The 14,521-nt window shown below is 43.1% G+C and overlaps 1 protein-coding gene across 2 annotated transcripts; it reads right to left on the reverse strand.

Annotated features, from left to right (window-relative positions):
- Positions 1-1,022: 1,022 nt before the first annotated feature.
- mrps24 (mitochondrial ribosomal protein S24) lies at positions 1,023-11,773 on the reverse strand. Of its 2 annotated transcripts, XM_059966556.1 has the most exons (5): positions 11,513-11,773; positions 11,315-11,376; positions 8,264-8,326; positions 4,424-4,535; positions 1,023-1,385 (listed from the first exon to the last, which is right to left on the reverse strand). In XM_059966556.1, the coding sequence occupies exons 3-5, from the start codon at positions 8,321-8,323 to the stop codon at positions 1,102-1,104; spliced, it is 456 nt and encodes a 151-aa protein (XP_059822539.1). In that variant the 5' UTR covers positions 8,324-8,326; positions 11,315-11,376; positions 11,513-11,773; the 3' UTR covers positions 1,023-1,101. The 2 variants fall into 2 exon arrangements, with proteins under 2 accessions (XP_059822539.1, XP_059822532.1); XM_059966549.1 differs by lacking the exon at positions 11,315-11,376 and having other exon boundaries at positions 11,513-11,771.
- Positions 11,774-14,521: the final 2,748 nt, after the last annotated feature.

Here is a 14,521-nt window from a genome sequence, read left to right on the forward strand (position 1 = left end):
TTTTTTTTTTAGCAGCTGTACAGTGCAATAGAATCACTCCAGTCCTGTGCAAATGTCTTAGGCACTCTATGTGCCTAAGATTTTGGCATAGTACTGTACATGACAACAATAAACTCATTTAACAATTACTGAGTTTAAAACCATTTGAGGTAGCTTTGTTTCAGATTTTAGGGATTTGGAAAGAAGTTGAAAATTGTGGGGACAAATAATCAGGAAGCACTTTATCTTCCAACCTAACCTGAAACATCTATTTGTATAGCGCCGTAATGTAGCAAAGTACCAAAGTACATCACAGGGCATGTACCAACCCTGAACCAGGTGTGGAGATGATGTACAGTACATCGTGGAGTCGGAGTTGCATAGCATGGAAACAAACCCCTTTGACCGTACTTGTCCAAGGAGCCTCTCTGAGCGAGACCCTGTGTTTGACCAAATCACTAAAACCTATCTCTTATTCTATATATCTGTCCCGATGACTTTTAAATTATATAATTTTACCTGTTTCCATCACTTCCTCCAGCAGCCCATTCCATATACTGTACACTGTGTCGGAGAGAAACTTGCTTCACTGCTCTCCTTTAAATGTTTCTCTCACCTGTGCCCTCGCGGTTTGGACTCCCCTGCCTGGGGAGGGGGGGGCACGGTGACCATTTGTATGCTATGCTCCTCATCATTTTATAAACCTTAAGTCAGCCTCCTTCACTTCCAGGGAAAATATTCCCAGCCTCTCTAATCTCTCCTCTCCCTCCCCAAGCCCTCTAGTCCTGGCAACATCCCTGGGAGGGGGAGGGAGAAAGACAATTAAACTTGAACTTATGGTGTTGCAGTCATAAATATAGAACAGCTCTGAGAAGGCAGCTAAAAGCCAAAAATTGGAGAAGGCACTGAAGCTGTGTGGGTGCACAGTAAAGCAGAAACTGAAATGCATAGCTGGAGTCTTGTTGTACATAAAGTGCTTTGCAGTTTTTAGACTGCATAAAAATTTCATAATTTAATAATTGCAACACTTTAGGATCCACAAGTAGAGCAAATATTTATTTAAAATAAATTGGGTTATACCACTCATTCAATATCCAGGGAGTATTGCTTCTTTGCAGACTGTCAGATATACTTATACACGACTTTCTTATCCACTGTCTGCACTTCCATCTTCACTGGGCATTTGTACAGGTAGGAGAGTAGTGTCTCTGTATAGCCTATTAAAAAATAAAATTTCTGTGGAGTAAGTTTCTGAACGAAGATGGCACAGATAACAATGGTATTTGCTCTTCTCTTCAACACAATCTCATTGGCGAGACATCTATGGAATGTTCCATAAATAAACTTGCGGATGAAAACATCTTCAATGGTGCGATCTGCAGCTCCGTCTTCACCATCCAGGTTGCCTGAAGAAATTAAAGATGCTTTTTTAACTGTGGGCTGCACTGATTTATTGTGGAGAGCACTAAACAGCACCACCTTCAGGCAGGCATACTGCCATAGCTCAGCTAGTCTGTTAGATCAAAAGATATTAATAAAATCATAGAGTACAACACAGAAGTGATCCCTTTGGCCCATCTAGTATATACTGGCCTGGTCCTTCGCTTAACCTGAATCACAGGGAAAGGTTAAATAAGTTCGGACTTTATTCCTTGGAGCACAGGCAAATGAGGGGAGATCTTTAAGGAAATTGAGGTGAATTCATGCAGTCTTTTTTTCCTCAGGTTGAGTGAGCCTAGAACTAGCTATTTGAAAACAGAACAACAGAGCAGATTAAATAACATTTAAGAATTCATGTGCTAATGTGCAATTAATTTCCAAACTATTTTTTCCAATGGGAAAACACTTAAAAGAAATTTTATTAATCTTAATTGAAGTATATTTCTAAAGGGAGAAAAAGGCTCTAAAACGGGGGTTCCCAGCATTTTTATGCCATGGAATCCCTACCATTTCTGATGGGTCCCTGCCCGAAAAGAAGGATACACCAACCCTGAGGTGTATTTAACCCAAACAGCATTTTAACAATGCTTTGCGTGGGAGGTTGGTCCAGAAAGTTTCTTGAGGTGTGTTTGCAAGATGAATCCAAAGTTGGTTGGGTCATGCATGGCAGAATGGTGAATGGGTGTTTTTATTGACCTGAAATCTGTAACAAGTGGTGTATTGCAGGGATCAGTGCTGAGACTGCTATAGTTTGTTATGTCAATTAATAACTTGGTAGGTCACCAGATTAAGGTTTCAGATGACAGAGAAATTGGAACTGTAGATAACAGAACAGGTTCTCCAAGGAAACAGGACACATAGTTCAGCTGGAAAATTAGACAGATGAGGAAATGTAATTTGGGAGGTTGAATTCTGGTAGACATAGGGATTAAATCTTTGGAGTTCTGATGCAGGAAGGGTCCAAGAATCTTTGTTTGTAGAAAGAGCAGTGCAAGTCCACAGTTCCCTTAAAGCAGAGGTACAGCCATTCAGGTTAGTGGAAATAAAGGCCTCAGGCATGCTTACCTTCATGGGACACGAGTTGGTTCAACATGTTCCAGCTGGTTAGATAACACTTAAAAGTATACAGTTCCGATCAATGCTACAAGAAGGATGTAATTGTAAGGGAAAGATTGGAGAGGCTCTGCTTATTCTCATCAGAACATAGTAGGCTGAGTTGGCACTGTATAAAATTGAGCACAGACCTTTCCTAGGACAGAAGATTCTGGAACAGAAGGGAAAATTTAGATCTGAGAGGTAACTTTTTTCATAGGGTGGTGAATAGCTGCCAGTGGAGGTGTAGAAGCAGATACAATGTTTAAAATGAATTTAGACAGGAACTGAAGATAGTAAAGTGAAGAATGAGACAAGCCTAATGCAGGCAAATGAAATCGGCATCACATTGAGATGGGAGGGTCTGTATGATTTGATAAAAGGGCACACTGTGTTGCAGCAGGAGAATATCATTTTAAACGATCTCTCGCTGATTCCTTAACTTTCCTAAGAGGGAAGCGGCAGTTTGAGAGTTAATTTGCAAATAGGTACAAGAGTAGACAAAGTAAACATTGGTCTATTAGAAGGGAATGGGAAAGCGAGAAATAGCAGATTCTAATTGCATGGGATCTGTTTTCACCATAGGTACACCAGAAACGCCCCAGTAGTAATAGGTAAAGGTGCTACAGGGAATGAGAAACTTAGGGATGCAAAGTAGCAGGCAAACTTGTGGGCAAAATGCTGGCAAGTTGCTGGATCTGGTAGGCTGTATCCCAGCACCTTTGAGATTAGTGCAGATTTAATAACAGGGTTGTATGGGTGGATAAAGAAGACAAACCAGTAGTGGGGTTTAGATTTCGAGAGGGCACTCAATAATGTACCACAAAGATAACTCCACATTAGTTTGTAAGGGTTTGGAAATGGTTAATGGGAAAAAAGTTAGAATAGATGGGTTATTTTCATATTAGCAGTAATTAGTTATCTGCCACAGGGATCAGTGCTGGCCCTCAACTAATTAAAACTGTTATTAATGACTTGGATGAAGAAGGGAATAAGTGTACAAGAGTTAAATTTGCTAATGTGAGTGGGAAAGTTTGAGTAGGCTGAATCCGAACTCTTAAGTTTATCAAGAATTCGGGGCATAACGTTGGCAACGAGGAGGGAGAGTGGTTAAGGCTTTTCTCTTTGTAGCAGAACAGGATGAGAGGTGTATGAGATGATAAGCCAGCTCCTTTTTCCCAGAATGGCTAATGTGAGCGGGCATAATTTTAAGCTGGTTGGAAGAATGTATGGGGGGGGGGGGGGATATGTTGGAGGTAAGTGCTTTTTATTTTACACAGAATGATGGGTGCATGGAATGCACTGCATTGGTAGTAGAGGCAGATCCATTAGGGGCATTTAAGAAACTCTTAGATAGGCACATGGATGATAGAAAAATGGAGGAGTATGTAGGAAGCAAGTGTCAGATGGAGCTTGGATTAGATTGAAAGGTCAGCACAATATAAGATCTGAAGGGCCTGTACTATTCTGTGTTCTATGAATTTCTTCTCTGAAACCTGTCAATGAACATATCCAAATGAAGACTGAGAGACACTTTAACTGTTCAGGATCAAGAGAGGAGCAGAGAAAGAGTTGCCGAGGCCAAGGTTATATCACAAATGAGAAAATCAGAAGATGCTGAAAATCTAAGCAATATGCACAAATGCTGGAGCAACTCAGCAGGCCAGGCAGCGGGTCTCGGCCCAAAACGTCGACTGTACTCTTTTCTATAGATGCTGCCTGGCCTACTGAGATCCCCTGGCATTTTGTGTGTGTTGCCAAGAGGCTGAATGGTCTGCTTCTATTTCTCAGCTTTATTGGAAAGAAGTTTATAAAAACCTTTCTGCATGTTGCATTTCTTTTTTTATAAAAAGATTTTTAGTGCTCAAGAGCAAACAAGTGTCCAATAAGCAAAAAGTTACAAGTCACTTACTTGTGTGCTGGGACAGCCAGCCTTTCCTGTGAGCAATGTAGTGAGGTGGATGCGCCTGCTCATAAGTAACTGGCTTATCACCTTTGGCAACTCGAACTCGGGCTGCTCGGTTCTAGAAACAGGAGTCTACATTTTAGTTATCTATTTCTTGTAACATTGTGAAGCAGCTGAAAAACTTTACACCCTCTCCTCAAAATGAGGTGATGCAGCACGACCCTATGCCTCCCTTGCTAATAAAACAAGCCAAAAGTCAACAATCTGTAGTTACTCAGCATGCATAACAAAGGCTGATTTATGGAGGTTCTGATGTACATACACTGCAGTCAAAGAGGCAGGTTTTGCCATGGGCCGGAACTGTAGTTGAGGGTCTAGGCAAGATTGGGAAAAGCTACCTAGTATTCTACATTGGTATTAAAAAGTCGCCCAATTATGATTCAGGGGAAAAAGAAATAAACTGTGCTAAGTTATTTATTTTCCAAATATATAGATGGAGACAGGTGAACTGTCATTAACATAAATAATATTGTATATTTCCTGCTCAGCAGGTCGGGCAGCATCCGTGGAAACGAGCAGTCAACATTTTGGACCGAAACCCTCCGTCAGGACTGAAGAGGGAGGGGGCTGGGGCTCTATAAAGAAGGTGAGGGGAGGGTGGGAAGGAGAAGGCTGGTAGGTGCCAGGTGAAAAACCAGTAAGGGGAAAGATCAAGGGGTGAGGGAGAGGAAGCAGGGAGGGGATAGGCAGGAAAGGTGAAGAAGGAATGTAAGGGGAAAGCACTGTGGGTAGTAGAAGGGGGCAGAATCATGAGAAGGTGATAGGCAGCTGGAGGAGGAGGCAGTGAAACTGGGATGGGGGAAGGGAGAGGGAGGGAATTACCAGAAGTTGGAGAATTCAATGTTTATGCCAAGGGGCTGGAGACTACCCAGACGGTATATGAAGTGTTGCTCCTCCAACCTGAATTTGGCCTCATCATGGCAGTAGAGGAGGCCATGTATGGACATATCGGAATGGGAATGTGAAGCAGAGTTGAAGTGGGTGGCAACCGGGAGATTCTCTCCCTTCCCAGTTTCACTCTGCCTCCTCCTCCAGCTGCCTATCATCTCTCTCATGACTCTGCCTTCTTCTACTACACATTGTGCTTTCCCTTTACATTCCTTCTTCACCTTTCCTGCCTACCCCCTCCCTCACCCCTTGATCTTTCCCCTTACTGGTTTTTCACCTGGCACCTACCAGCCTTCTCCTTCCCACCCTCCCCCACCTTCTTTATAGGGCCCCTGCCCCTCCCTCTTCAGTCCTGACGAAGAGTCTCAGCCCGAAACGTTGACTGCTCGTTTCCATGAATGCTGCCCGACCTGCTGAGTTCCTCCAGCTTGTTTGTACGTGTTGCTTTGACCACAGCATCTGCAGTGTACTTTGTGTATATTTTCTGCTGTTGTTCGGGCTATCCTCGAATTGATACTTTAGCTGCTGAATTGGAGCAGTGGTGGGAGACACAGGTTCTCCAATCCTGAATACGGAAGTCTACATCACCAAGCTTCAGCTGAATATTATATCCAAAAATGACTGATACATTAGCCTTTGAACACATTACTTGGACAGTGATAGAAACATAGTCAGAGAAATGTTCAGCCCAACCAGTCTGCACAGAACCATTTAAGATGCCTACTCCCATTGTCCTACACTGGGACCACTGCCCTCCATATCCCTACTATCAATGTACCTATCCAAATTTCTCTTAAATGTTGAAATCAGCACCACTTGTGCTGGCAGCTCGTTCCACACTCTCACAACCCTCTGAGTGAAGTTCCTTTTCGTTTTGCCCTCAAGCTTTTTGCCTTTCACCCATAACCATGAACTCTGATTGTAGTCCCATCCAACCTCATTAGGAAAAATCCTGCTTGCTTATATATACCCCTCAGAATTTTGTATACCCCTATCAAATCTCCTCTCAATCTTCAAAGAATAAAGTCCTAACCTATTCAGTCTTTCCTTATAACTCAGATCCTCCAAGACTCAGCAACATTCTTGTAATTTTTCTCTGTACTCTTTCAACCTATTTACATCTTTCCTGTGGGTAGGTGACCAAACCTGCACAAAATACTCCAAATTATCCAATGTCTTCTACAACTTCAACATAGCATCCCATCTCCTGCACTCAATACTTTGATTTATGAATGCCAATGTGCCAAAAGCTTTCTTTACGACCCTATCTATCTGTGACACCACTTTCAATGAATTATGAACCTGTATTCCCAGATCTCTTTGTTCCACCGCACTCCTCAGTACCCTACCGTTCGCTGTGTAAGATCTACTGTGGCTCTCCTACCGAATTGCAACACCTTGCACTTGACTGCATTAAATTCCATCTGCCATTTCTCAGCCCCCTTTTCCAGCTGGTCCAGATCCTGCTGTAAGCCATGATGACCTTATCACTGTCCACTACATCCTCAATTTTGTAAACTTGCTGACCCAGTTAACCATATTATCATCCAGATCATTGATTTATATGACAAACAACAATGAACACAGCACTGATCCCTTGTAAACACAAAGGACACTGCAGATGCTGTGGTCAAATCAGCACATACAAACAAGCTGGATGAACTCAGCAGGTCAGGCAGCATCCGTTGACTGCTGATTTCAATGGATGCTGCCCAGCCTGCTGAGTTCATCCAGCTTGTTTGTACGTGTTGACTGATTCCTAGTCACAGGCCTCCAGTCAGAAGGGCAACCATTTACTCCCACGCTTTGGCCTCTCCTGTCTAATCCAAATTACTACCTCATCCTGAAAGCCAAGGGACAGAACCTTCCTGACCATCTTCCCATGGTGGACCTTGTCAAATGTCTCACTAAAGTCCTTGTAGACAACATCCACTGCCTTGCCTTCATCAACTCTCATGGTAACTTCCTCACAAAACTCTATAAAATTGGTTAGACGTGACCTACTATGCACAAAGCCATGCTGTGTCCAAGTTTATCCAAATACTTATGTCCAGTCCCTCAGAATACCTTTCAAGAACTGTCCCACTACTGATTTCAGGCTCACCAGCCTACGAGTTCCTGTTTTATTTGTAGGGCCTTTTTTAAACAGCAGGATAAGATTGGCTATCAGGTACTTCACTTGTTGCTGAGTTAAATATCCCTGGCAATTTCTGCACTTACCTCTTGCAGGGTCCGAGGGAACACCTTGTCAGGCCCTGGGGATTTATTCCCCCTAATTTGCTTCAGAACAGCAAACACCACCTCTTCTGCAATCTGTATAGAGTCCATGAAGTTGGACTCACTTTGCTTTGCCTCACTTCTATAGATTCTCAATTTACCAACATGCCAGATGATTAATTTTAAAAATGAGAATCAGAATTGGAGTTTGGTTAATTTTGCCAACAGTAATTTCAAGGCTGCTAACTGACAATGGGTTATATTTTGAAATTTAGGGCTTGGAATCAAAATCGTGGAGGCCATTCATCACATACCCATGCTAGCTCACTTGAGCTGTATGATTTAGTTTCCCACCACAGCCTGTTATCTGCAGAAAGAGAATTTTTCAGGGTTTGGTGGAAACGTTCAGTTACTTGTGGATCTCCCACCATTTCAGGCAGCGTGTTTGTTATATCAGCAACTGTTGAGAAATTGTCAACTTCTCTAGTTCTTTAGCTGATTATTCTTAAATATGACATCTAGTCAATTACCTTTCTATTTCATTTCCTTTGCTCCCACACAACAAACCCCTCACCAGTTAAAAATCTATCAAGTTACTTTTAGGTCAATGGGTTAATTCCGGTCAATCTCTAGAGATGATGGAGGATTGGTTATAAATATTTGATAATCCTTTTTCTTTACCTTTAAACATGATGCTGTTGTCTGAATATTTCTCTTCCAAATGCATTGCCAAAGTGACATAACCTGTAATTCATGGGTAAAGTGATTATTTTGAATCAATGCTTTGCACATACTTAGATCACATTAGCTTGAAATCCATTTTTCATTATATATAGCAATGCTGTGCCTTAAACCCACAATTTAAATATCTCCTATCCACTTTTATTTATTAATATTTATTAAAATACACAATTAATGATATATTCAGGAAGATCTGATAGAGATTTATAAGGTTATGAGCAGTATAGATACAGCAGAGAGACAGTATCTTTTTCCCGGGGTTGAAATGTCTAATATCAGAGGGCATTTAAGGTGAGAGGGGGCAAGGTCAAAGAAACTGTGAGGGTTAAGCTTTTTTTTTTAAACACAGAGTGGTGGGTGCTTGCACTGATGGTAAAGGCAGAAACATTGAGGACCATCAGAAATGTTTAGATAGGCACGTGAGAAGGGTTAATGGATGTTATCCATATATCCAGGAGATTAGATTAGTTAGCCGTTTGATTACTAATTTAACTGGCTCGTCACAACTTGATGGACTGAAGGGCCTGTTCCTGTACTGAACTGTTCTATGTAACTGGCAGCAAAGGAGAGGATCACTTTAAAGAATCATAGAACCTCGACTGATTCGTACAGGATGTGGCCCATCCTGCAGCTGCTAGTTCTTTGAAAGAGCTGTCTGATCCCCTTCCACAAATGATTTGTTTATCCAATAAATATCTTCCAAGAAGTGTATTGTGGATCTTATCAGCTCACTAAGTTTCTAAACAAAGGCTCTCCTCTCCTCCCCTTAGACTTCCTACCTCTGGAACCACTCTGTTCTTACATTTTCCATCAAAACTATTTTATGATAGTTCAACTCCTCCTTAACTTTTCTGTTCCAAGGAGAGCAGACTAAATTTCTCAGATTCCAAAGTTATTCCTCCTCTCAGCAATATCTATTGATTAAAATAAAAAGTGTTGCTCTTGTGATCTACAACCCCGTCTAAACTGTTTGGAAACTCTTTGGAGGAAAGCCACACATGGTGAAAACATACAAACTCCTTATAGATGGCACCGGAAGTAAACCCCAAACTCTGGAATGCTTGAGAAGTAATACCGTCGTGCTAACCACTACGTTACTGCAGTACCTCTGAAATAAATCCACGGTTATGCACAAAGACTATAACTTTTTAAGAACAGCTTCGCCATGTCCCTCCCTGATTATGAGTGACATCAGATGAACAATAAAACAAAAATACGCCAGAATTTCAAAAAGGAGGAAAAGACGGACAGCTAGTAAAAGGTGGTTTAGCTTTGGCCATTGTTAAATCATTGGAAACTATTTAGTTTACATTATGAACTGCAGTTCGATTGTGTGGGAACAAAAGAAGCTGCACAAAATAGTACACTTTCTTCCTTCATCAGTGGTAGTATCTACCCAAATGAGGCAACATCTATCTTTGAAGTAAGGATGTAATGATGAGACTTTATAAAGCTCTGGTAAGGGTTCCAATGAGATTCACAAATGGTTACACGATTAAACAGCTTGCCATATGAAGAGTGTTTGATGGCTCTGTGCTGTACTTACTAGAATTTAGAAGAATGAGGGGTGGCCTAATTGAAACCTATCAAATGATGAAAGGCCTTGAAGGATGTGGAAAGAATATTTCCTATGGTGGGAGAGTCTAAGACCAGAGAACACAGCCTCAAAATAGAAGGGTGTCTTTTTAGAACGGAGGAGGAGGATTTCTAGCTAGAGAGCAGTGAATCTGTAGAATTCATTGCAACAGGCAGCTGTGAAGGCCAAGTTATGTATATTTAAGGCAGAGGATGATAGATTATTGACTAGTCAGGCATGAAGGGATGGGGGGGGGGGAAGGCAGGAGATTGGGGCTGAGAGGAAAAATGGATCAGCTATGATGAAATGGCAGTGCTGATCTGCCTCTCTACCAGAGGACTTTAGGTTCAGACCTAGGGAATAACTGTCAAACATAAAATTACATCCTGTTTATTAGCAAGCTTGTTTTGCTCAGTTGAACTACAGAGCACCTCCCATAGAGCTCGGGAAAATCTGCAAATCAAGTCCGCCCCCAGTGTTGTCTGGGGCTGCTGTTAAACATCTGTTGTCACAAACATACTCTGATAAGGGTACACAGAGCAGCTTTCTCATGCAACAAACACTCCTTTGTTCTTTAGTTACCTTTGCAACATTATTAGCCAAGCTGCAAATAAGTCAGTTAGGTTTTAGCCCTTTTAATTCTGCATATAATTCCTCAGCAGAGCAGACTCGGATGGGCTAAATAGCCTAATTCTGCTCCTGTATGCTATAGTCTTATCACTTGGGCAATGCCAGCTTCTTGTAGCTACCATCAAGCAGTAAGTATAGAAACCTTAAGTCCTGCACCATGAAGTCATGAAGGTGAAGAACTACTTCCCTTCAATCATTTCTTCTTTAACCAATCCAAGTATCCCTAATCACTACCTCAGTACAATACCATGATCACTTTGAGTACTCTGCAGTACCAAAGCCCTTCATTTGTTCTCTGCTCTTTCTTATAGAATTTTTTTGTTGTTGATGTTGTGCATCTGATGTCAAATACCGGCACTGCTGCTGTATGTTTTTCATTGTACCTGTGCATATAATAATTATTTTTACACTGAGGAACGTCAGAGCCTGACGGCTCACAATGTCTGAATGAATTAGGTTGCATTTGGTGTATCGTATTCTACTATAGTTGCTACATTATAGGAAAGACGTGGATGCCTTGGGAAGAATGTAGCAGAGATTTACCAGCGTACTGCCTGGAGTAGAGTGCGCGTGCTGTAAGGAGAGGTTGGACAAACTTGTGTTGTTTACTCTAGTGCGGCTAAGGAGAATCTTGTTAAATTTATAACATTATGAGAAGCATAAATATCAGTATTTCTTTTCCCAGGGTTAAAATGTCTAAGAGTAGGGGCATGCATTTAAGGCGAGAAGGGAAAAGTTCAAAAGTGATGTGCGGGGAAGTGTTTTTTTTACACAGAGGTGGTTACCTCAATGCGCTGCCAAGGATGGTGGTTTGATTAGTTCAGGTGGCATCCCGTTCCAATGTTTTCTGTAATTTGTAAACAAGGCTTTTGATGGAATTTCACAGGTAAACTGATGTAAAGAAAGAACCGACGGACCAGAGCCCCATACAAACATACACGGACGCAATTGGCAAAGGGGAGGATGAAACCGCTGACATTTACCGTCGCACTGCAGCTCCGGGCCGTAACGGGTGCCGCCATGATGGATCCGCGCAGGATTATGGGAGGAGGGAATAATTCAAATCGCGATATTCACAATCCAGACGCGTACTTATTTTAAATTAAGGATAATTGACAGCAGACGAACTATTTACATAATCCACTTTGAAACGATTTAGTAGCTAACGGTAACTGCACTCGTAGGTCGAGAACGGTCGGCCGAGCCCGGTGGCAATACTACGCGTGCGCAGACTGGATTACGGTGATGGCGCATGCTTGAGCGGGCCCGGCGGGTGAGTTGTGCGCATGCTCAGCCAGGAGCTGGGCGGGGGCGGGGGCGGGGGCGGGGGCGGGGGTGGGGGTGGGGCCCGGGGATTTAACCCGAGTCCGGGATGGGTCTGACCTCGGGGCGCCTTGTGATCGGACAGGCCGGGCCGGGCCGGGCCGGGCCAGAGAGCGAACCGCATCGACCACGGCGCACTGTTGCTCCCCGGGCGGTCAGGGGAAGAGGAGGACCGGTTGGGTGAGGGGTTGATAGGTATTGTGGGGTGGGGAGAATGGAGAGACCTTGTAAAGGCAGGCGGTAAACAGAAAGGGTGAGCAGCTTTGTGTAAGGGTGAGAGTGTTTGTACTAAGCTCTTTGAGCCAGAAATAGATCAGAATCAGAATCTGGCTTAACATCACTGGCATATGCCGTGAAAAATGTTGTTTTGCGGCGGCAGTACATAATAATAGAAATTATATTACGATTAGAAACATGCATATGTAATATAATTAAATTAAACTACTGTAAACTGAAAACTACCACTGAAAGTTTACTACTGTAAACACGGGGAAAGGTGAAAATGTGAGGTAGTGAACATTGTCCATTCAGAAATCTGGTGGTGCTGGGGAAGAAGCTAAGACGTTCCATGTGTGTTTTCAGATTCCTGTGCCGCCTCGGTGGTAGCAATGCGAACAGGGCATGTCCTGAGTGAAGCAGGCCCTTAATGATGGATGCCGGCTTTTTGAGGTATCACTTTTTGAAGATGTCTTTGATGCTGGGGAGGCCAGTGGCCATGATGGATCTAGCCGAGTTTATAACTTTATACAACGCTTTCTGATCTTGTGCAGTTCATACCCGATAAGGCAACTAACTAGTTGGAATGCTGTCCTTAGTACTTCTGTAGAAATTTGCCGAGAGTCTTTAGTGACATACCAAGTCTCCTCAAACTCTGAATTAAATGTAGCGACTGTCATGCCTTCTTTGTGTTTGCATCAATATGTTGGGCCCAGAATAGGTCCTCAGAGAAGTTGACACACAGGAACTTGAAACTTCTCACCTTTTCCATTGCTGATCTTTCAATTCTGTGTCCCCCAGACTTCCCCTTCATGAAGTCTGCAATCAGTTCTTTGGTCTTAGTGATGTTGAGTGCAGCGTTGTTGTCTTGGCACTATTCTGTGTCTGTGAATACCATCCATGACTTGGGAATTATCTGTCCAGTCCCTCTCAACATCGCTGTAAATAAATGTGGCCAGTTGAATCAGAACGTCAGGGTCCACATACAAACTCAAATTTTAAAAATAAATATTAATTTTATAACACTGTCTTTGCCTTGGTGCTCTTCAAGCCTATGTTACACACTTTAAATCTCTTTGCCCCTTTCCCAGTAAGGTATAGAGGATGAGAGAATGGGTGAGAGATGAATGGAAGGTGAACAGGAGGAAAGATGTATGGCAGGGGAAAAGAGTGGGACAAAAGGAAGTAGTGGGGCAAGAGAGGGGGCTAGCGAGGCTATTCCAAGAACTTCTGATCAGGGTTGTTGTGTTGGAGATACAGAAGACTGCAGGTGCTGGGAATCTGCAGCAACTCTCCATACCCGTCCATCAATGCTGCCAGATCCTGGAGTGTGAATTGGCAGATGTTGAGAGACAGGACTCTGAGCGGGGGATCCAGCCTTCAGCCCTTGCCCCCCCCCCCCCCTGTCAAATGGGTACCAGGTTTTTGCACCCTGTGGATGAGGTGGGGACTACATAGCACCATCTCGCAAGGAAGCCATTCAAGTGGCAGGAGAAAAGAGAAACATTATCGTCGTAGGGATAGGACAGAAGGCACCGTTCACTGCTGCAGAGTACGGAAGGCTGTGCTATCTGTCTGGAGCTAGTGTTAAGGACACCTGCACTGGAGAGAGTCGGTGTGATAGAATCCATTTGTAGGTCCTAGGTCCATGTAGGGACTAACCACACAGGCAGGGCCAGGAGAGAGGTTCTGATGAGGGCTTATGAGGACCTTGGGGCAAAATTGAAGAGCGGATCTACAAGGGTGATAATCTCCATATCATTTCCTAAACCACATGCAGATTGGCAAAGGGTAGGTAGGATTACAGAGGTAAGAGCTGCGAAATGGGTTCCAATCTTTGGGATGTTGTCATCAGTCCTGGGGAGCAGGAGAGTCCTTTCTCTGGGATGGGCTTCATCTGAGTAATACCATCCTGGGCAATCACAGGAATAGAGTCGTGGGCTAGGCTTTAAACTGAGTAGAACGATGGTGAATAAATCAAAAGGGAATGGGGTAGGAGGGGTACAAACAGTTTGCTGGAGAAACTCAGCATCAAGGCGATGGGGCATAAATAGAGTGGTCAGCCAGTGATGTTTTCCCAGGGTGGAAGTGACTAATACAAGGGGGCATAACTTTAAAATGTGTTCCGGAGAGAAGTATGGGGGGGTGGTATTTGGAGACATTTTTTCTTTACACGGCTTATGGAATGTGCTCCCAGAGGTGGTGGTAATACATTAGGGACATTTTAAAGGGACTCCTAGAAAGGCACATGGATGAAAGAAAAAAAATGGAGGGTTACTGTTCGTGGGAGTGAAGAGTTAGATTGATATTGGAGTAGACCTTGCGCTGTTCTTTATTCATTATGTAGAGATTACATCAAGGACCACACTCATCCTGCTAATTCAAGGGATTCACTTCTGAGAAGAAATTTCTTCCAACTCACCGCCCAACCCTGGCCTAATCACAGGTCAATT

This window comes from Hypanus sabinus, chromosome 1 (assembly GCF_030144855.1).
Source record: "Hypanus sabinus isolate sHypSab1 chromosome 1, sHypSab1.hap1, whole genome shotgun sequence".
NCBI lineage: Eukaryota > Metazoa > Chordata > Chondrichthyes > Myliobatiformes > Dasyatidae > Hypanus > Hypanus sabinus.

What these genes read in the sequence shown, in the direction of transcription:
- mrps24 (XM_059966549.1), bottom strand. Translation starts at nt 11,551, where the DNA reads ATGGCGGCACCCGTTACGGCCCGGAGCTGCAGTGCGACG. An exon ending in CCCGGAGCTGCAGTGCGACG is followed by an intron (nt 8,327 to 11,512) that starts GTAAATGTCAGC and finishes CATGAATTACAG; the next exon opens with GTTATGTCACTTTGGCAATG. An exon ending in CAACAGCATCATGTTTAAAG is followed by an intron (nt 4,536 to 8,263) that starts GTAAAGAAAAAG and finishes TCCTGTTTCTAG; the next exon opens with AACCGAGCAGCCCGAGTTCG.